This window comes from Lampris incognitus, chromosome 9 (genome assembly GCF_029633865.1).
Source record: "Lampris incognitus isolate fLamInc1 chromosome 9, fLamInc1.hap2, whole genome shotgun sequence".
NCBI lineage: Eukaryota > Metazoa > Chordata > Actinopteri > Lampriformes > Lampridae > Lampris > Lampris incognitus.
Genome location: NC_079219.1, coordinates 48,366,235 through 48,389,930, shown reverse-complemented (window position 1 = coordinate 48,389,930; position 23,696 = coordinate 48,366,235). Strand labels below are relative to the sequence as shown.

Here is a 23,696-nt window from a genome sequence, read left to right as displayed (position 1 = left end):
GTGGTGATATGATGTTCCACGCCGTGCTTGGCCACCGCCGAGGAGAAGGTGGGTGTGGTGAGCTCGGGGAAATTTGCGAGCAGGCGTTGGTATGGATCCCCAGTGGAGAGTGTGTTAGCGAGGCACAGCGCTCCAGCCCCCCCAAGCGTGCAGGGGTATGACGCAAAAGAGACGGCATCAATCACGCGACAGTTTTTAACATCCAGAGGAAATCCGCACCTAGGAGCGGGGTGGATACAGCAGCCATCACAAAGTCCCAGCCGAAACGTCGGCCGCCAAAACACACGTCCACATGTCTGATACCGTACGTCCGAATGGACGTGCCGTTGGCGGCGTCCATCTGGGGGCCGTGACTGTCGGTCGTCGTGTCCACAGCTTGTGCTGGTAGTATGCTGCGTTGAGCGCCAGAGTCAACCAACAGCCGCCGGCCCGACAAGGAGTCTCTGATGAACAACAGCTTGCAGTCACGGCCGGCGCCCATAACCGTTAACGAGCGCCGGCCTTGGCGTTTCCCTGAACCCTGTAACTGCAGGGTTTGCGACACTGTTTTGCTTTTGCCCCAAACCTGGCATGGTAATAACAGAGCCCGTCGTCAGGTTGGCGGCGGGCTGTCACCGCAGCCGCGGTGTCCATATAGTCGTACACAGGTGGTGGTGGGGCGGTCTGGTGGGGTAGCAGGACATGCACAAACTGTTGCCGGTTGGCCAGGAAAACCCTGTCTGCTTCAGCAGCCAGAGAACGGTAGTCCTTGGAGGCGGCGAGAGGAGGACTGGCCAGTGCTGTGCGTACAGGTGCGGGGAGCTGCCTCAGAAAAATGTGTGTGAAAAGAAAGGCCGGATCAGCCGATCCCAGCACAGACAGCATTTTTTCCATTAACTCAGACGGTTTGCCGTCGCCGAGGCCATTCAGGGACAGTAAACGGTCTGCCTTCTCCAGCTCCGACAGTTCAAATAGTTTCAGGAGGAATGTCTTTATAGTATCGTACTTGCCAGCAGCTGGCGGAGCTTCCAACAGTGTCATTGCTCGCGCCGTTGTCGATGCGTCTAACGCCGCCACTACGTGGAAGTACTGCGTTGCATCCTGCGTTATCCCTCTCAGCTGGAACTGGGCTTCCACATGTTGAAACCACGGCCGTGGATTATGCTGCCAAAAGTCGGGTAGCTTCACAGTCGCGGCGTAAATGCTAGCGTTAGCAATAGCCATGTTGTTAGCACCGGCGTCTTCGTTGTCAGACATACTCGTATTAGTAGTTCGATCACGTCGGGGTCACCAATGTGGAGTTAGAAAACAACGAGACAGGAGACGTGAGAGTAGACGTAGTCGAGGTAGTTTACTAGCTCCAACTTAGCATGTCATACATTCGACAACGACGCTGAACTGTGAACCGGAAGCGGAAGTGCATTATCTGACCCCTTGCCTCTTCCCTTAAAGGTACACCGTCCTCTTAGGTGAATGTCTCTCGTTATATAGATGTGGGTCACCACAATATCCACGTACCTCTGTGTTATTGTTATTTGTAACAGATTTTGAGTTATGAAGTCAAAATACTCACCGAATTGTGATATTAATCGACGTTTATCGGTCAGTTATCATGTCGGCGGACATGAGCGGTATGAGCGGTAGCGGAAGCGCGGTGACCTCTGACATGGATCCAGGAAGACAGCAGCCAAAAGCTTTGAACTCATAAACCCACGCCTATTTTCGGTTAGGATTCAAGCTCCCAATGTTAAAAATGTGTTCGGAAAGCGCATGTCAGTCTCTCTTTAATAACTATCGACCAGTCTCTAACCTTCCATTCTTTTCTAAATTACTAGAGAGAGTTGTGTATCAACAACTTTCGATCCATATACTCTGACCAGAGTGGTGAACGACCTTTTACTAGCTATGGACTCTGATCCCACTTCTGTGCTTCTACTACTGGACTGTAGGTCCGTTTCTGTCTCAATTAATTTACCAACCACTGTTCTGCCGACAAGATTATAGCGTATAGATTATGACTAATTGATGACTCGACTGATTATGACCAATGACTATTGCAAACGGTTCTCTTCTCTCACATGTCTTTTCTCTCTCTCTCTGAATGATGTCTTCTCCTTTCTCTTTTTACGTGTGTGAATGGTGTCATGGGAGTCTCCCTTGTGTGCACGTACAGTCGGTCCTCCTCCCAGGTCTCCGTGGTGATGGTGGTCACCACTTGGACTCTGCTTGGCATTCCCCTCATCACGTTTTCTTTTTATATATTGTTCTGTCCTCATTTCACGCCCTTTCGCTCAACTAGACAGACAGCTAACAGCTAACACATCCGATGAACTTCAGAGGCAAGATGTACTTTTTAGGCTTTTACTTGTCTTCAGTTCAGCAATGGAGTATTATTCTTTTTTTTAAAACTGTAAATAAACATAAAACGCACATTACGAATGTGTCTTGTCGTTACATCTGATATTCCATACAAACAGACATGCACTAGCCTAGCCTATCAATCAGGTTACATAGATTAGTGTAAACTACTAATAAGACACGTTAGTCCCTAGCGAACGGGTCTGACCCTTTAGCCGAGCGGTTAGTGATGTCGCCTTGTGCAGCACACCCCGTATCGGATCCCGCACCGAGCAAGAAAATAACCGGTTACATTAGCTTTCGAGGCTAATATAACTAATGCGATTGAAACGAGCATTCAAAACATTCCATCGATATATTCTTAAATACATTTCTAAGTCAATACTTACAAGCAAAGCCTTCCCAAGGCATGAACGCTTCCAAGAGAGTTGGTAGGAAATGTAAAAGATTTCCTAGAGAACAGCGTGACCACACAACTTCTGTCAATCAGCTTCCTGAATTAGAATGAACGTTGACCGTTATGAAGTGAATGCATCGTTTCAAAATAAGAACCACGCATTTACGAAATCATTTCTATTTCAAGGGAAGCCGCTAGATGGCGCAAAATTACCACAAATAACACTAAATTACCACTAAAATAAGAACGCCATGACATATATCTTATTTCCATATAATTTTTGTTATCCTGTTTTGTTTTTGTTTTTTTACATGGTGATGCTGGTCGCGTGGCTTGGGTCCTGGACTGTTCCGGTGGTGTCTGGACACTGCTTGGCATCCTGTGCATCATATTCCTCATACATTTTATATTTCCATTATAATTCTGTTATCTCCTTTCAATGTTGTGTTCTGTAAATTGTGTAAACACAACATCATTGCACATTGTCCGTCTTAGGAGAGATCCCTCCTCTGTTGCTCTCCCTGAGGTTCTTTCCTATTTTTTCTCCCTGTTAAAGGTGTTTTAGGGAGCTGTTCTTATCCGATGAAAGGGTCTAAGGGCAGGATGTTGTGTTGCTGTAAAGCCCACAGAGGCAAATTTGAAATTTGTGATATTGGGCTATACAAATAAAATAAAATTGACTTGACTTATGTTCAAGTTTAACAGATAATGACTGTACATCCCTGCCACACAAAGAATTCAAAATACTTGTGTTTGATCCAATGAGTCCAATGTGATTTATCATGGAGGCCTGCATAAAAATATCCATACAATTTGATTTGTATTGAAATTAGTATTTTTATTACACAAACAAGTATTTTTAACAACTCTGCACAATTGAACATTATATATCTGCAATAATCAGACTATAACGTATTGGATATCAAGACGGTGCGAATGTTGGGTATTAAAAGGTCCACAAGATGTGGAAGTTTCATGTGATACACAGGTGACAGATAAATAAAATGTAAACCATGTTTTGAGGAGCAAAGGATCTTAAGTGGCATTAGTGGCACAAACTTAAAATTTGAAATTCAATATTAATAAATAAGTTGAGAGTGTTTCTAGAAAGAAAATTATTAAAAATGGAAAAAAAAGAAAGCGTTTCAGTTTCAAATAATCCTCAAAATCTCAAACTTGGAAAAATGTTCAGCACATCCCACAGGATCTCAACCCAAACCTCTTTAGCGTGTTATATATGGTTGTGTTATAGCACTGAACACATCCCAACACACAGCTGATATTGGAACTGGTGATGTTAGGTGAAAGAGGGAAAGGGCACTAGTGACCTCTCTCTTTCAGTTGGCCAGAGATAGACATACATTATTTAAATATAAGCTACTCTATACTATACAAATGCCTACCGGGAAGTCACGATCATCCATTAAACATGATAACAGACACATTTCAGGGCCACATCCAGCTGAGGGCCCTGGAAAGTATTCCTGTTTGACCGCCTTATATAATTTATTTTACCAATCCTCTTTCTCACATTGGATTTGCCAATACAACAGACAATACCACACTACGACAATAGACCATGGAATGACAGACGTGTTTAACCCCAACCCACTGCCTCTTGGTCTACTTTGATATGGTGCTTTAATATAGTTTTGTAAGACATTTACTTATTCACATCACATGTTCGGGCGGCACAGTGGCACAGTGGTTAGCGCGGTTGCCTCACAGCAAGAAGGTCCTGGGTTTGAGCCCCAGGGTAGTCCAACCCCGGGGGGGTCGTCCCGGGTCATCTTGTGTGGAGTTTGCATGTTCTCCTCGTGTCTGCGTGGGTTTCCTCCAGGAGCTCCGGTTTCCTCCCACAGTCCAGACATGTAGGTCAGGTGAATCGGTCATACTAAATTGTCCCTAGGTATGAATGTGTGTGTGTGTGTGTGTGTGTGTGTGTGTGTGTGTGTGTGTGTGTATATGTCGGCCCTGTGTTATAGTCTGGCGGCCTGTCCAGGGTGTCTCCCCGCCTGCCGCTCAATGACTGCTGGGATAGGCTCCAGCATCCCCGTGACCCTGAGAGCAGGATAAGCGGTTCCGAAAATGGATGGATGGACATCACGTGTTCTTAAGCATTAAATCTTATTGGGAAATGGATGCAGCCATTGCTGAAATGCTTTGGAGGAAACGTTTCATGCTCCTCTTCTCTACAATGCTGTTTGGCTCAAGTCTGTGGTGTTGTTAAGCCGCTCACATGTGTGTTTATGATCTGAGTTTGCTGCCACTGGCTCTCCTCTGCTGAGGTTGTTGCTACTGTCTGCAACTGGTGGACGATCTGATTGGCTGGGAACATCAATGGGAGGGGCCACAATCACTCTATGTGTGGACTCATTGGCTGGTTTGTCTGTAACAATAACATAATTGGGATCAGGCTGGTGGGTGCTGGATCGACGTTGCAAAGCATGCTGGGTGCAAGAGAAGGATCGCTGGCGAGGGGCGGGCTGAGGTGACAGGAAGTGAGGCGTTGCTGCTCTGGGAACTTCCTGTAACCTTTCACGATCCTCATCCTCAGCCTCCGAGGTCACCTCCTGTAAGGTGCTGATTGGCCGAGGTGAGCGACCCATGACCCTTGGAGGGACTAGTGCTGTTGCTGACTGGTTGAGCTGTGGTCGCCAGTTCTGAGGGGACGGATATTGCATTCGGCCCATCGACCAGTCACTAGTAGGACAAGAGGAAGATCAAAACATTATATTGAGATACTAAGATACACAGACAGCAAGGTTGACACAGCTTAGGGCAAATATATAGATTCTTTAGCCGACAATAGCTAACAACACTACAGTCATAAAGATCTCATGATCCACTTTGTGGTCAAAGATTAAAGTCGTGTAAAGTGGCTTTTACATTGCCATGCAATGCTTTTTCATTCTAGGTTGTGGTATGATTTCATGCATAAAGACATTTCCAATTAATGTTATATAGCTCGGAAAACTCGGAGCTTCTCATCACTGAAGCAGATCCACTGATATCTATCTAGCATGTCACACAAAGCTGCAACATGATTGTGCTGATTGGCACTTTGAAAGGTCAATAGCAAACAGGTTTCAAATAGTTTGAATGATTAGAATAACAGCAAGGAAGAAAATCTGAGCAGTTCACTCTGTCCAAGGTAACAATGCTGCTAGGTTGTGTAACACCACTCTTTCCATGGGAAAACAATGCCTCAGCTGGGGGACTGCGGTTTTCCACTTAACATGTGATGCCTGCTTGATGGATCAACATCTAATTTACTTTTCTGGATCTACACCATGAATAGTACTGTATCTAATTTGTGTAGGCTTTTCATTCTTCATACCTTTGTGGTGGTGGGGTCATATCTCTATGCCCTATGACCCCCGAGAAGGATGCACTTCTCCCAGACAAGCCTGGTGTTGTTCCTACCCATGGAGAATACATCAGAGCACGCTCCTCCCACAGCATCTCATTGGCTGGTTCCACAGGTGCAGGGCCTCTCTGCATCCTGTGAGCCAATAGGAGCTCCAGAACCTGGTGGCGCATGCCCTCTCGAGCCACATCAATAGGACAACGTCCTCTCCGGTCACAAAGATCAAGATTGGCGCCATTGAGGAGGAGGAGCCTGGCAGTGTCATAGCAACCATGGATGGCGGAGAGGAACAGAGGTGTTTCGCCCTGTCAGAGGAACAGAAGAAAGATTAGGACCACAAATCATTAGCTATTGTATGTGGACTCCATCTAAAGCCTATAACAGTATGAATACCTACACAGGCATTCAAATCCCATTGGGAGCATCCAAACACCCAGAGTGTTCTATGCTGCGCTGCATGCTCATTATATTTCATGGTACTACTTTACAATAAGACATTCTTTATAAATGGTGTATAAGTGGTTACTGATTATGTTTAAACTCATTTATTAATGTATCATTAATCCTAATAAGATCTTATTACATTAATAAAAAAATACTTTTTGGGTAGTCAGCTCACATCGGGCGCTTCTCCATAGATATCTTCTGGGAAATCATGTGATTAGGCAAAGCTAGCCCACTACTCACTAACCACTAACTACTAACCATGGCCTACCCTACACCCTAAACTTACCCACTATTTAACATTAACCATGACCTAACCTTAACTCTAAACTTAACCACTGCAATTGTAGTTGTCTAACCTGGCAACCCAAAAAGTCTTTTAAATAATGTACGGTAACATCTTATTACTGATTTATAGCCTATTAACAAATTATTTATAAACCATCTGTAAAGTAACTGATAACCACATTTTAAACAGGTTCATTGGCGGTAGAGCGGGTCGTCTAGTAATTGGAAGATTGCTGGTTTGATCCCTGGCTCCTCCAGAGAGCGTGTCGAAGTGTCCTTGAGCAAGACACTGAAGCCTTAACTGCAGCAGGACGGCACCTTGCATGGAAGCCTCCGTCATCAGTGTATGAATGTGTATGTGAATGGGTGAATGGAATGTGAGACATACATTGTAAAGTGCTTTGAGTGGTCGGTAGATTTATTGTTAAAATGTATGCCTTATTGTAAAGCGGTACCCATATGATTATAACAGGGTTGAATGAAAGCACAGCCAGGTTGTATTACCTTGTTGTCCTGCAGGTCCACAGCGGCCCCATAGCGAATGAGCGTCCGTGTTAGGGAGAGGTGGTTTACTGAGCATGCCCAGTGCAGGGCTGATCTGCCTAGTAGAGAAAGGGGGCGTTTTGAGAGCGGAGAGAGGTGAGGGGGGAGAGGAGGAGGAGGAGGGGAGGGGTTAAGTCAGCCAGTGAACAACCATCACACAACAGAGACAAAGCCCAGGAGGTTATGATGAGAGGGAGGATGGAGAACTGGAAAATAATGACTCCAGCCACAGAGAAAGAGAGAGAGAGGATGATGAAAAAATTGAAAACTTGAGAATGATAAAACACAATGAAGAGAAACAAAGACGGAAATAAAAGAAAAGAAAGAAAGAGAGGAAACAAAGGCCAGGAAAAAGACATAAAAGCCAGAGGAAGTAAGAAAAGGAAAAAAATGTCACAATGTTAATATGTCCGTCGACCCGGGCCCGGGCTGTAGAACATATTAACTTTGTTCTGAGTCAGATGGGGGCAACAGCGGTTCTGTAGATGGCACAGAGAGGAGAGACGGCCATGAGAGATGAAAGGAAGAGAGGAGGGACACAAAAGAGGGGACGTAAGAGAGACGAGGGTTAAGTTACACCAGGTACTCACATCCCCTCCATGTACAGGTAAGAGTGTATGTATGAATGAATAACCTGCTCACGGCTACATTACCAGATATATCCTCCTATGACAAAATCAGTAATCAGATTTGACTTTTCATCTCTGAAAACTTTTAAAGCGGCATCACAACACATTCAGAAACTTTTTTTTCTTTTCATTTCAAGCCTTAATCTGGGATAAGACGTCACAGCGAAACAACTGGGCCAACGATGCCAAAGATCGCGAGCGTTAAGATACAGAAGGGGGAGCGGGGGGAGGGTGGGGGCTACGACAGGGCGCACGGCTTGTGCGGAAGTGCAGCTACAGTGCAGCGTCTCAAGTAAAAATGATCTCTGAGAGCTGATTAGTGGCAAGACTCGGGAGAGACTTCAGAGATCGAGGCAAGTCACGAACGGACGCCCAAACAGCTGGATCTTGAAAGAACGCAGGTCTGACAGATGTCGATTACAGAAGAGCAGAAGTCTTGGTCATACACTGTCTCCCTCGAAAAATGTTGTCATGGAGGTGATGCCATATTTCTGAATATACTTTCAAATTGACTAATATTGTCGGTATTTTTATGACTTTATTTATTTATTTGAGATACTTTTTTGATCCCCGTAGGGACATTACGCTCTTCATTTAACCCATCCTAGCTGTGTAGCTAGGAGCAGTGGGCGATGCCTCGGTCAAGGGCACAGACAGGCGTACTAAACTTAACATGCAGATCTGTTTTGAGCCATACTTTTTCTCGTTTGTCCAAAGAACTGTGAGGGAGTGGTCTTGTCCTCGTTTAATATTCATGAGTTGATGTTTGAGTGACAACAAGTACAAGCAAGGATTTGTGGTGAGGGTGGGTGGGGTTTCAGGGGCGGGGTTTCATATTTTGATAATTTGATCTGATAGGCTGTATGTACACGGATGTCTGATGACAATATGAGTATCAGAAGAAATGCTGGGCTGAGGGAAGCTGAACCAGCGAAATAGTAAAACTGGAATTCTACGTTTTGTACATTATTTTTTTTGGTAGAAAGTGACAGTACAAAATGCATGCTGATTAAAGTAACAAATGATGTTTAGAAAAATTAGTGCTTAAATTTCAGCTCAACGTTAAATTAAGTTGTAATTTCTGCTCCCACTCCAGAGCGGGGACACGCCGTTTACATTTCAACATAGATGCTTGAGTTGGTTTATGGGTTTTGCAGACGTCAGTCTTATCATGATGGCAAATTATTTACTTTTACCTGTGTGTGTGTGTGTGTTAGGCGGTAGGGTCCAGCATTAAAATTTTTCATGTAATCTGTCAATCAACTCAAATACTTTGATGAGACTGTCTAACCTCTCTGGCACTAATATTGTCCCTCAAGAAGATCAGGACAATCCAAAGAATGAAAAGCCCATTTTTTTCCTTCCTATCCAAGACTTGTGAACCAGGCATAGAGGAGAGCTACTGGTTGAACAGTTAACAGCAAGGAAATACCAGTATGATCAGTGTTGTTGACCGGTACTCCCGCCCGTAGTAACTCTAGGACCACCCTGTCCAGCCCACTACGGACTGCCCGGATCAGAACCACAGAGCCATCTGGACCACACCACTGCACTGGAGCCGACTGGCAGACAAACAGAGCGATATAGAAATGAGTTGGTTCATTTTGGTTCAGCATAGTTTCAAGTCAAACTAATTTCATTCAGTTCACATGGTTTACTTTCTTGGTAAAATGAAAAAAGTGAAGTGATAGAAACAAAATCAAAACAAAAACTTTAAAACTGAACAGCAGTTACAAGCATCAGAAATCCAACTGAACTGAGTAACAGAATCTAAATGACAATAGGACAGAACATAGTAGAGACCAGTAGGTCAGTAACAAGATGGGGGTGGGGGGGGGGATACAGGTGACAACTGATTCCTTCTTAATTCTCCAGGAAGAGAAGGAGGCATTCACCTGTTGCGGAGGACTGAGCAGTGGTGGAGGGATGGCGTTCCTTTCCCATCCTCTCGGTGGAGCTGTGAGGGAAAACAAATATTTAATTTGAACACCCCTCCTACCTGTCCGTATTGTTTATTTCAGTCAAAATACATACGCTGCCTCTCTGTTTAGCTCTTCTGTTTTATCTTCCTATCCATGCATTGGGCGCTTAGATCAGTATTTCTCAATCAAGTCCTCAGATACCACCAGTACTGCTGGTTACCTATTCTACCAAGTAGTTCATCCCATTCACTTGTTGTTCAAGTTATTCCAGCCTCGAATCAGGAAGGTTTTATACCTGGAAAAACAAGTGTTTACAATGAACTATCTGGTAGAATAGAAATCCAGCAGTACTGGTGCCTGAGGACCTGATTAAGAACCACAAAAATCATAAATCCTAAAGAGTAGGATAGATCTGGGGACATGATCTGGAGACTGAAGCCCAACAGCTAAAGTGCATTCTACTCCTAAGATAGTACTGAAAAAGAAAATATAATCAGCAGTGCAACATGTCAACATACTTATACAAATCTTGAATGTAAATGTAAATCCATTTGTATTTCTTAGGTCTTGAACAGACTGTACTGTTTTCTAGGACCTATTAACTCCGTACTGTGAGTTTCAATCCATACCATGATTTATGTCATAATAATACCCTGATAGTGATGATGCTAATAATAATAATAATAATAATAATAAATAATTGATAATAAGCGAGAGGACCTATAGCTTCCTCGACAAAAACAACTTGTTACCAGCAGAACAGAAGGGATGTAAGGAAGGTAGCTACGGATGCAAGGACCAGCTACTCATCAATAAAGCCATATTGCAAGAGGTCAAATCAAAGAAAAAGAACTTGTCAACAGCATGGATTGACTCCAGGAAGGCATCTGACAGCATGCCACACTCCTGGATAGAGAAGAGCCTCAAGCTACAGAGTCTGCCCAACAACTGTCAAATTCATCACAGACAGCATGAAGACCTGGAAGACCACCCTGAATCCCCCTCATGCAGCGGGGTCGCTAACATCGAGACCAATCAACATCAGAAGCAGAATCCTCCAAGGGGACTCACTATCACCACTGCTCTTCTGCCTTGCACAAGTGCCACTCAGCAATCTACTGAACAACAGCAGCTATGGATACAAATCACAGAATGGCAAACTGACTCACCTTTTCTACACTGACGACCTCAAGATGTTTACCAAGGACAACAATCAGCAGAGGGGTCTGCTCACCATCGTCAAGACCTTTAGCGATGACATCAAGATTGAATTTGGAATCGACAAGTGTGCCAAAGCCACTTTCAAGATAGGAAGAAACCAAGACTGCAGACTTAGACCTTGACACAGACACCATAATCAAAGAGATAGACCAAGATAGCATATACAAGTACCTAGGAGTGAATGAAGGAGATGGCATACAACACTCAACTATGAAAAGATCCGGAAAGAGTACCACAGGAGAGTGCGTATGGTAGTGAAGCGCGAACTCAATGTGGCTAACAGAATTGACGCTATCAACACCCTAGCGATACCTGTAGTGACGTACAGCTTCAACATCATCAATTGGAAACTGAACGACATTAACAGACTAGATACCAAGACAAGAAAGATACTAACCATGGAGAAGATGCACCACCCAAAAGCAGATGTCAACAGGCTGTATCTACCAAAAGCTTCAGCAGGACGAGGCCTAGTCCAACTCGAACTGGCCTTCAAGACTACCACTATTGGACTGGATGCATACCTGACAAAAACAGATGACCCACTCCTCCAAATGGTAAAATATCAGATCTACTCTATCAATAAAGAAGCTGCACAATGAAAGAAAGAGCTTGATGTCCCAGAAACCCCACCAACAGAAAATGAGGCAACTACCATCTACACCAAATGAGTGAAGCAGAAGGCAAAACACCATGGCCAGCAGCAACTGCAAAAAACCTAGGAGGACAAAGCAATGCACGGGGAATACCCGAAAAGAATGAATGACGCAGATGTGGACCAACAAAAGACACACCAGTGGCTGAGGAGCACCGGACTGAAAGCAGAGATGGAGGGCCTGATAAACGCTGAACAAAACCAGAGCCTGGCAACCAGATCCTATCACCATTGCATCATCAACGATGGAACAGACCCAAAATGCAGAATTTGTGGAATGTATGAAGAAACCATTGACCACATTGTCTCAGGCTGCCCGGAACTGGCACAGACCAAGTACATATACAGGCCCAACAAGGCAGCAGCATACCTACACTGGAAGATATGCAGGAGTTACAAGATCAAGACGACTGAGAAGTGGTACGAACATCAGCCAAAAACGGTCACTGAGAACAATGATGTCATCATCCTCTGGGACATGCCCATCCACACTGACAGAAAGATAAAAGCCAACAAGCCCGACATTGTTATCAAGGACAGGAAGGAAAAGAGGTGCATGCTCATCGACATGGCAATACCATCCAAAAAAAACACCTCAGTGAAAGTCACAGAGAAGCTGACCAAGTACAAAGACCGAGAGATTGAAATCAACAGGATGTGGGGTATGAAGACCAAAATAACACCAGTGGTCATCTGAGCTCTAAGCCTCATAAAGAAGGCCTCAGGTCCGTTTGGACCCAGCTCTACAGGATGTAAAACAGGAAACACTAAAGAAACAATCCATCCATTCCATCTATCCTTCCATTATCCAAACCGCTTATCCTGCTCTCAGGGTCGGGGGGAATAATAATAATGATAATAATAATAATAATAATAATAATAATAATAATATTCACTCAGTTTTCTTAAGGTTTTAAATTTTCAATTATTTCTAATTATTTACTTCATCTGTTTTCTTCTTTTAGCATTACCCTCTTTGTATCCATGCACTTTCATGTAGTGGAAAAAGTGTTGCATTTTAAAAAAAAAGTATATAAAGTAAGACGGATTGATTGGTTGATTGATTGCTAAGCAGTTTCACAAAAGGACAATAGAATAATCTATTTCTAAAAGTGCTAAATAAATGCTAGCTGCAGCTGTGTTTATCCTGCTATGCTAACATCAGAGTAACAGAATCAGAATCAAAACACCCTATTCATCCTTGAGGAAAAATACCAAGACCAGTCTTAAATGTTTTTAACCTTTAGATGGTTTTTAACCTGTAGATGCCAGCAGACTCACTAAAATGGTTTAGGGTTTTGTTACCCTGTAAACATCAAAACTTTCAGATGTGAATAAAAAGAGGTTTCCTTACGTTGTATAGGGCGGTGGGGCTGTGGGTGGCCAGGCCGGTAGTGTTTCTGCTCCGGGTTCCGGTGGTCGCAGATGGAGTTGTCCTCCTGACGTCTGGAACATCGAGAGTTGATGTCCTCCATGGAGCTCTGGGTGAAGTCTGTGTCACTACCGATGTCCAGCTCCCTTTTCAGAGGCCTGATGTCCAAGTAATGTTGACACAACAATGTGAAAAGATTTAACATGTGAGTTTTTTTGTTGTTTCTCATAAAAATTACACTATAATGCCCTGATGAAATACAAAATATTATGAGTATATTCTTCTAAAAATAAATACTTTCTGAGTTATCATAGTTGTTGAGTGATGGGGCATACATTGACCCCACGATCCAAACCTATCAGTGGCAAGTGGACACCCATCATCACACCCATAAGCAGATAAACTGTACTATAACCGGTGGTGGAAGAAGTACTCAGACTTTTAACTTGAGTACAAGTACAACTACACCCTGGCACAAAATTATTCTAGTAAAAGTGACAATGAGTCGGTCCTGTGATGGACTGGTGGCCTGTCCAGGGTGTCTCCCTGCCTGCTGCCCAATGCCTGCTGGGATAGGCTCCAGCTTCCCGCAACCCTGATTGGGATAAGCGGCTTGGATAATGGATGGAAAGTGATAATACCACAATTCTGTGATAATACCACAATTCTACTAAGGTGAAAATATGTAATTACTTTCTCTTAAATGCACTTGAAGTATCAAAAGTAAATGTACTTGTCATTTTCTAATATAGTGAAATGTAGTGGAGAAAAAAGTATACAAAGTATAGATATTTGACTTGAAATGTGATATAGAAGTCAAAACTTTGCAAAATTTGATACATATTTATAGATTCTTGAAAATTACACGTAAGTACGATAACAAAATACTTGTACTTTATTACTATGGTATCAGCCAAAATCTTCAAATGAGTTTTTTAGATCAACAGTTCAGCGCCACTCACCGCATCCGCATGGCGTCCTCCCCCAGCGGCTCCCTCCTCCTCTTCTTCTCTGCCTCCTTTACTTTCTTCTTCTTCCTTAAGCTGTTCTTCTCTCTCTCTCTCCCGGAGCGGGCCCTCTGTTCCTGTTGGTGTTTGTGCATTGTCCAGGCCTTGGCGTCGCCATCTTTTTCTCTGTTGGTCAGTGTGGAGCGGTGTCTCACCCTGTCTTCGCTTTCGCTGTCCACCTGCCGCTGCCTGATTCTCCTCACCACCAGAAAAACCACCAAGGCCAAGATCAGGCCCAGGCCCACGGCGACTGCGATGACGGCCCAAAGCCAGGCAGGGGTGGGTTCTTTGAAAGTAAAAGTGGAAATGCCATACATTACCCATGACCACTGGGTAGAAATAGGTAGCTTTTGTTAAACGTGTCACATGATGTCTACCTCGAACAGGGTGAGATGAAAAATATCAAATTAAATCTCCAAAATTCAATTTTTACTGTCAGGGTTTTAAGTATGTTGCTATCTGTCCTTTGTTTTGTTTTTTTCATTTTGTGAGCATGTACCAAAACAATTTCCTTGCAATCGTAATTGATTGATGATGCCAATTAAGTCTTGAAAGTCTTGAAAAGTCTCATTTGAGTTTTCACGCTTGCTTGAAGTGGCTAAACTTTTTATTCAGTAAAAGGAAATGGGATAAATTGCAATGTAAACATATTTGCTGAATAAAAAGGAAATATGAATAGAATTAAATCACATGATCATTTTCTTTGTCTTCATTTCATGTGGGTAATGGAACCAGATACAGGGGGATTGAGGAAGAAATAAAAACCTTTCTTTGTCTAATATATGTAAAAACAACAAAAACAACAACAGTGATATTAGACTGGAAACATCAGCATAATGCAGCTTTTTTTAATCCAAGGTTTCTATCAGTACAAAAATTTGTATGATATGAATCAGTTCTTGATAGACTCTGTCCATCTTTCTGGTGGGTGTTGATATATAGACATATGATGTAAAAAAAGAAAAAGAAAAAGAAAAAAGCCATTTTAATCCAACATTCTGCAGAAAGTTGTTCCTTCACAGTGTTCTTCCTTTTTTAACAAAAACAATATTCTGGATAATTTCCAGTCTGGTTTTAGGGCACACCATAGTACTTAGTCAGTCCTTTTAAAGGTGTTCAACGATCTTTTGCTGTCTATTCATTTAGGAAATTGTACCATTTCCTTTGCCTTTGATACAGTCAATCATGCTATTCTGCTTGACCATCTTCAGTATGAGACTGGTATTTAAGATTCTGCCTCACCTCCTACCTACAAGACAGAACATCTCTGTAAAGATTGGAAATTTCTCTTCTTCCTTAACATCCATCCTCTGTGGAGTGCCTCAAAGCTCCATATCAAGCCCTATTTTATTTTCGTTATATGCACTTTATGGGCTCCATTTTCAGGAAATGTGACATTCTTGTGTTGCTACCTGGAAATTAAATGCTGCATGGCAATGAACTTCCTTAAGCTAAATGAGAGCAAGACAAAGGTTCTCATATTTGGTCCCCCAGATTCTATCAGTAGTCTAAGCAGCATTTACTGGGTCTCTGTCCATAAATGTGCATACCTGTGCAAAAGATCTTGTCATTATCTACGATTCAGGCTTAAAATTTGACAGGCAAATAAACTCTGTTGTGGCTTTTTCCACCTGAGATCCATTGCAAAATCAAAATCCTTCCCCTTATTCAGGGATCTAGAAGCTTTTGCTTATAACTTCAGTCATTACTCCCATTTAGATGTTTCTATCAATTATCCTTGGCTCACTTGCAGCTTGTCCAGATGCAACTGCAAGGCTCCTGACTGGCACTCAGAAGACAGAACATATCCCTCTTGTGCTGGCCTCCCTCCACTGGCTACCAGTGAAATACAGAATAGATTTTAAGGTTCTTTTATTTGTTTTTAAACCATTACATGGACTGGTGACACTTTATATCCCTGACAGTCCTCTTCCTCTACTCTACCTCAGGCCCCTTAGATCAGCAAGTTACTCCTCTGAAAGTTCTGCTTAATGTCTAAAGAGGATTTTGTCTTCTCTATTGTAGCCCTGACACTGTGGAATAGTTTAGCCCTCTCTATTAGGTCTTCCAATTCCACTAACATTTTTAAATCCCATCTTAAAACTCATCTTTTTTTCTTTGGCTCTTGAGCCTACATAAAACTTTGTTGCATTCAAATGTTTGTTGTCATCTGTGTGTGTCATTTTATGTGTTGTATAATTGTGCCTATTTGTTATATTTATTTTCTTGCTTTTATGTTACTTATATGTGTACAGTTGACTTCTCTGTGCAGCACTTTGGTCAACATTTTGTTGTTTTTAAATGTGCTCTATAAATAAGCTGACTTGCTTGACCTGATATGTCCCCAGGGTTCCATTGGCTTAAACAGAGCTGATGAAAATGCACCTTAATCCACTTAATATTTTTTGCGACATTTTGGTGTGAAATTTATTTGTACGTTGGATGGAAACATGACTACTGTGATAGAGAACATACACCCCCCCACACACACACACACACATCTACAAAGAACATGCCAGCCTACCTTTTATTTCCTTTTCCACCTTTTCCTCCTGGCGGGCTCCAATTTCGTCACCGACACCTATCACACTGATGACAGCCTTCATCTCGGGGAGGGAGGCGAGGGTTGCTGGCCGCAGTGACATCACAGCACGCAGGAAGCTGGCCGCCTCAGTTGCATGAGGGAAACATGTGGAGGGGAGGCGGGAACATGGTCTGTTGTCCACTTGGAGGAAGAGGAGGGAGCTGAGAGACAGGAAGACAAAGACAGAGAGAGAGAGAGAGAGAGAGAGAGAGAGAGAGAGAGAGAGACCTTTAACCAAGCCTTTAATGTTCCAATTCTTCAGTCACATCAAGATAACATCAACACAAAAACTCATATACATAGTGGAAAAACAACAATCGCCATACACAGTAAAAACAAAGGATACACCTTCCCCCTAGTTCCCCGTTTTTCAAAGATTAAGAATAAGCACTTGGTCTTCTACTGTGCACAGCACATCCCTATGTCCCCACATAGAAATAAATCCTTCTAGGTTTGAACTAAGGTTGAAGAACATGAACTCTATTTTCAGCCGAGCAGCCACTAGACCCCTGAACATGAGCATGGCGTCTGTGGACCCTGTGCCTTTCATCTTGTTCCTTCTGCTAAGCCAAATGCTCATTTTCGCCTGTCCTATCAAAAAATTAACCAAGGTGATACGTCTGCACTGTGCTGCCATGTACCTCGGACCAAAGACAAACAGGCTGTCTGCAAGAACCTCTCCTAAACCTCTGAGCCACTGCTGCAGTACAGAGAAAAGAGGGCCCAACCTGGGACATCTAAGCCATAAGTGCTGTAGGGTTTCCTCATCATTGCAGAAAGAGCATTGACTCCCTACCCTAGGATCAAAGTGTGCCACATGTCTGTTCGTAGCCACAGCCCCGTGTACCACCCTCCACTGTAGATCCACAGTGTGTTTCTCAATGGGGGGTTTGTACAGGGACCTCCAGCTGCCCCTGGGGGATGAGCCTGGTGCCAACAAACTCAACCACCTTGACTCCTGCACGCCGGCTAGTGATGTTCTGTTGAGAACCTTTACAGTGACTGCGTACAACGCCTTCTGTGACGTGCTTGAGAGGTCATGTAGTTCTGGTGTTTTGAAGGACAGAATGGCCCCCTTCACTTCTTCCTGCTCCTCCACTGCCGCATGGACTGACAAAGATGGAAAGACAGGCAGCATAGCTGGCTGATCCTCTCCACACTCCACTCCTAGTGCCTCCCTGAAGAAGCCAGGAAGTGCACTGATCCCGTCTCCCAACAATCTCTCCATCAAACGAAGAGATTTAAAGCCAGTCTCTTGGCTCAAAATGCCCGCCGTCTTCCACTGTCCTCCTGATCTGAGACACGCTAATTTCGTAAGTCCAGCTCTTATGAGGGATCTCTGTACACTTGCAGAACTGAGCATCCTGCAGTGTATCAGTGGGTTATGGAACAGTGGTTCCTCCCCGACACTGCCATAGAGCTGGGAGTAGTCCCTGTTGGTGCGCAAGACCGTTCCCCAAGCGCGGGGAACAGATTGATAGAAGGGTGTTGTCGTGAAATCCATGCCAGCCAGGTCCAGAAAGAACAGGTGCTTGTCATAGTTCAGGTTCATGACCCTCCGAAGCAACACAGACGCCGTTTCACTCCAAAGTCGCTGGTCATGGTATAAAAGGCGCTGCACAGTTTGAAGGCGAAAGGCCATGATGCGACTGCGGAGGTCAATCAGGCCCTGGCCTCCTTCCAGCACTGGTAGGAACAGTACAGCAGACTTGGTCCAGTGAAAGCCTCCCCAGAAGAAGTCCACCGGCGTCTTCTGTACTTCCAGTATGAGCGTGTCCGGAGGTTCTACAACTGTAAACCGGTGCCACAACATCGAGGCAATCAAGTTGTTAACAATCAAGACTCTCCCCCTATAGGACAAATGAGGCTAGATCCAAGTCCGCCTAGACAATCGGGCGCTGACCTTCTCGGTTAAACTCTCCCAGTTTTTGCTCAGGAAGCGGTCACTGCCTAGAAAGACACCTAGGCATTTTATCCCTTCTGTATTCCACTGCAGCCCCGCTGGTAATGTCGGCTTTTCTCTATTGTTCCACTCCCCCAGCAAGAGGCCCTTGGATTTTGACCAATTGACTTTTGCAGAGGAAGCTTGTTCGTATAAGGCCAATTTCTCCTTGAGAAATTGTACATCGTTTGGGGTTGTTATGAAAACCGTGACATCATCAGCGTATGCTGATAAGCTAACTGCAGTGGTGATCTTCCCTGAAAAGGTTAGCCCTGGGAGCCCCTGCCTGAGCTGAAATAAAAGTGGTTCAATGGCCAGGGAGTACAGCATCCCAGATAAGGGACAACCCTGTCTTATACCTCTCCTAACAGAGAGAGGTCGGCTGAGTCCACCTCCTACCTTCAACAGAACACTGGCTCCGGAATACAACAACTTGATCCAGTTAACAAATTTATCCCCAAAACCAAAACCTTTAAGTGTTTTGAACAGACAGCAATGATCTATCCTGTCAAAAGCCTTCTCTTGATCTAAGGAAAGCAGGCCAACATCCAGCTCCTGGAGCTTACATATGGCAATAATGTCACATATCAAAAAAAGATTATCATTAATTGTACGGTCAGGAACACAGTACGTCTGGCTGTAATGTACAACCGTGTCCATACACTGTTTGAGTCTATTTGAAAAGCATTTTGCAATGATCTTATAGTCAGTACACAACAATGAAACTGGCCTCCAGTTTTTCAGTAGGCCAAGATCTCCCTTTTTTGGTAGCAGTGTCAGGACAGCCCGTTTACAACTCAAAGGTAGAGTTCCAGAGTTCAAACATTCTTTAAAAACATCGTGTAAGTCCCGTCCAATTTGAGTCCAAAACGTCTTGTAGAACTCTGAAGGAAGTCCATCAACTCCAGAGGCTTTGCCACAGCTGAGCTGCTGAACCGCCACAGACATCTCATCAAAAGAGACGGGGGACTCCAGCAAAGTCACCTGTGTTTCACCCAGCTCAGGCAGTCCCTCCAGTATCTCCCCCACACAGCCAGAGTCACAGGTCTCCGCACTGAACAGGCTGCTGTAGAAGTCCATGGCCAACTTCCTCATCTCTGATGAATCAGTTGTAATTGCCCCACTGGGAAGTTTGAGGTGCATCATCACATTGTTCTTTCTAAGTTTCCTCTCGAGTTTAAAGAAAAAAGAAGTTGGAGCATCTATGTCTTTGATGGTGGCAAGTCAGGTTCTGATTAAAGCGCCCTTTGCTCTCTCATGTAGGAACCTACCTAAAGCCTTCCTCCTACTTTCCCAAGTGCTGCTGTCACCATCATGTCCAATAATTACTTCGCCTTCTAATATCCTAATTTCTCTCTTTAATTCATCAAGACAAAGTTTCTCCACACCGAGAGTGTGTTGTTTGTATTGCTGAAATAAAATCCTAATTTGTGTTTTTCCTACCTCCCACCACCGAGCTAAGCTCTCAAAATCCCTCCTCCTCAGCCTCCAATGACTCCAGAAGTCAGAGAAGAACTGACAGAAGGCTTTATCCTGCGTTAGCCACACATCGAAGTGCCAGTGGGAACAATGTCGAAATTGAACTTGTAAAGAAAAATCTGCCACTACTAAATGGTGATCTGAAAATCCCACAGGTGATATTGTGGACTTAATCAACCTGTTGCTCTATGTTTGATTGAGGTAAATCCTGTCCAACCTGGCTGCCCTCACACTACCCTCCGCAGCTTTTACCCATGTGTACTGCCTAACTGTTGGATTAAGTGTCCTCCAAACATCCGTAAGGTCGTTTTCTGCAACCACAGTGGACAGAAAAGAAGCTGACAGTGGATGGGGCTCTTCTGAGTTTCTGTCAACTGTAGGGTGTGTAGTGCAATTCCAGTCTCCTCCCACCACTATGATTGAGCCACTATTAAATTGTTTGAGTTTATCCCTCAGTTTGCTAAACAATCTCAAGTGATCAGTGCCTGTATTATAAGCATACACATTTATAAACACAAAGGGTATTTCTCGGATTGTTGCCTGAACTACCTGGATCCTGCCCTGCTCCACTTCACATGTCAAAACATTTGTCAAAAGGAGGCGCTGCGAGAAGAGAACAGCTACACCTACACTAAAGTTGGTACCATGGCTCAAAAAAGCCTGGCCTGCCCAACTCATTCCCCACTCTATCTCGTTGTCTGCAGAGCTGTGTGTTTCCTGTAGGAAGAGCACATCTATGTTCTTAGCTCTATTCAGCTCAGCTACCACACCTCGCTTAACTCTATCCCGTCCTCCGTTAATATTTAGACTCCCTACTCGCAAACCGTCCATTAAAAGAAGAGCGAAAAGGAAGGATAAGACAGTGAAAACTTTCCAAGAGAGAAAAAAACATCTTTTGTGTATCACATATATTTCAGTTTTGTACATGTAAAGAAACCTTTCCTCGCTTTTCTTTCCTGAGTTTAGTCAGAATCTTCTTCAGACGAAACCTCTTCTGCTTACTGAGCTCTTCATATCCAGCTGTTTTTCTAATTTTCATAACAGAACTAACAAACCTGTCCAAATCCGAGAAGAAATTTGTTACATCCACAGACTGTCTGCCATAGGTTTCGTCAAGGAAATCATTAATCTCTTTCAATGAGTATGACTGCTGATCACCTTGCGACACAATATCAGCAAACTGAGATAGGCTATCATCCTCTAACATGTCCTCATCTTCATTTCCAGCGTTTTCACATTGTGACTCACCTGCAGGAACCTGACTCTCAGCCTCGGCTGGGTGACTGTCTCCCGCTGGTTCTGTCTGTCCTTCGTCTCTGCATACATCCGCATCCTGTGCTTCAGTACCACTCAGATTACCATCATTTACAGTATTGCTGTCCTGCTCAGTTGTTACATTTCCTTCCGTACCAGGTTGCGGATCACCGGTTGCGGTATCTCCTGCCGCCTGCTGCGCCGTTTGCGGGCTACCGCCCTCAGCGGCGCCGTCAGGCTGTGGCTCGCCTGTACTGCTGCCCGCTGTGGGCTCCCTGTGCGGGCAGGATGAACGTTTGTGGCCGACATCGCCGCACTCAAAGCTGCCAGAACTCGCGTACAAAGTGTAGAAGCCGTGTTCGTATTTGACCTTAAATGACACTTGTAGATGTTCTGAGGGGTCATTTAAATACATGAAGGCCTGTCTCCGCAGGGAGTTAACATGCTGCAGTCTGGCGTCGCCACAACCCAGATGGACTGTGACTGTTCTGAACCCGCCAGCAAACTTCCCGAAACGACCCAGTTCTTTCTCAATGAGCTCGTTCGGGATAAACGGAGGTACGCCTGACACGGTAACACGTGTCGACGGCACAAACAATGGCGAGACGGCTGCAAACAAATCGTCTAGCACCAGGCCTCTCTCCACCAACAGGTGGACTAAACGCTCCTCTCGGAGAAAAGCCACCACGGCTTTGTTCATCCGAGAGCCGTAGGTGATGTTCTCCTGCAGCCAGGAGAACCTGTTCGACAGTGTACCGCGGGTCGACCACGACTCTAACCCCGTGTCTGATAGACAGGGGAGGCGAGCCCTCACCAGGGAGGGACGCCATGTTGCACACCACCAACCTCCCACCAGCTACTCCAGCCACTTTCCAACAACCAGCGACGAAGTAAAATTAAACTTCCCTCACATTACCATGTAGAGAAGAAAAGAAAAGTGAAAGCAGTAGAGAACAAGTGAAGTAATCCAAAAAACACGCTCAAGCTCATTCAACGCCCTCACTCACGCTGACGTACCCAACCTTCCCGCATGCAGTGCAGAGAGAGAGAGAGAGAGAGAGAGAGAGAGAGAGAGAGAGAGAGAGAGAGAGAGAGAGAGAGAGAGAAGGTATTCAGAAACATGTGGATGTACCATTAAAATAAACAGCCGTATTGAGCTGTGCATGTGATATAAAGATTTTCCCAAAATGAGATCCTGATCATTTGAAAATGTGATGTCAGCTTAAAATTGGTTCATAGCAAAACATGTAATCATTATAGAATACTCTTCTCTGCATGAAGAGTACACGTCTTTTTATACCGACCGTTATTACTTACCGTGCTACGGCCAACCTACCGTTACATGGTGTCAGAATAGTTAGGTGGATCAGGCGAGTTAGACGGCAGGGATGCTCCGTGAGTGATTACCGGAGAGAACTCACAGAAGTTCCGACCATTTATCACATTTTAAGTATATGCTAAAGAGCTAACTTAGCTGGCTCACGCGCCAAAACTAGCCTGCTAGCTATAAACGGCAGGATACAGGGATTACAAGCGAGCACAATGGATCGGTTTCAAGTTCCCCCACCACCCAAATTCGACTTCACAAAGCCGGAAGAGTGGATTCGACGGGTTTGAGAGGGTCAGGATTGCATCAGGTCTGGAACTACAGCCAGAGCAAAACCAGGGGAACACTTTAATCTCCTCTATGGGTGATGAGTCGGGGGATGTAATGACCTCACTTCGCATGACGGAGGAGGAGGCGAGTGCATATGACAGTGTCAAAGAAAAACTAGACGGACATTTCGTTGTCAGAAGGAATGTTATCTTTGAACGAGCGAAGTTCAACCAGAGACAACAGTTGACAATCAACAGACAACTGTTGATAGTTTCATAACAGCACTTTATTGTTTGTCGGAGCGTTGAGGCTATAAGGTCAACTGCACAACGAAATGATACGGGACAGGTTAGTTGTGGGCTTGCGCGACTAAAGATTGTCGGAGCAACTTCAGATGGACGCAGAGCCGACACCGGATAAAGCAGTGACGCGCGTGCGTCATAGTGAAAAAGCAACAGGAGATGGTGAAGAATAATTTCAAAGCAGAGGCTACAAACGTGGACAGTATTAACACGAAACTGAAATTCAACAAAAGTAAACAAAGGCAGCAGAAAGTGCAAGCTAGAACGAAAGACAAACATACTTATCAGTCACAGCCAGGTGATCACCCACGGTGCAAGTGGTGTGGTAGAACACCAGCACACAGTAAAGTTCA

At 44.3% G+C, this 23,696-nt stretch overlaps 1 protein-coding gene across 1 annotated transcript in view; it reads right to left on the bottom strand.

The window, feature by feature from the left end:
* Positions 1-3,557: 3,557 nt before the first annotated feature.
* notchl (notch receptor, like) overlaps positions 3,558-23,696 on the bottom strand; it is a 35,129-nt gene continuing 14,990 nt past the window's right edge. The window contains exons 4-11 of the mRNA XM_056286073.1: positions 16,710-16,930; positions 14,141-14,471; positions 13,161-13,336; positions 9,904-9,965; positions 9,441-9,570; positions 7,341-7,438; positions 6,075-6,409; positions 3,558-5,437 (exon numbers count right to left, since the gene is read on the bottom strand). Coding sequence (XP_056142048.1) covers positions 4,927-5,437; positions 6,075-6,409; positions 7,341-7,438; positions 9,441-9,570; positions 9,904-9,965; positions 13,161-13,336; positions 14,141-14,471; positions 16,710-16,930 — 1,864 coding nt within the window. The 3' untranslated portion in view covers positions 3,558-4,926. The remainder of the gene's footprint in view (positions 5,438-6,074; positions 6,410-7,340; positions 7,439-9,440; positions 9,571-9,903; positions 9,966-13,160; positions 13,337-14,140; positions 14,472-16,709; positions 16,931-23,696) is intronic.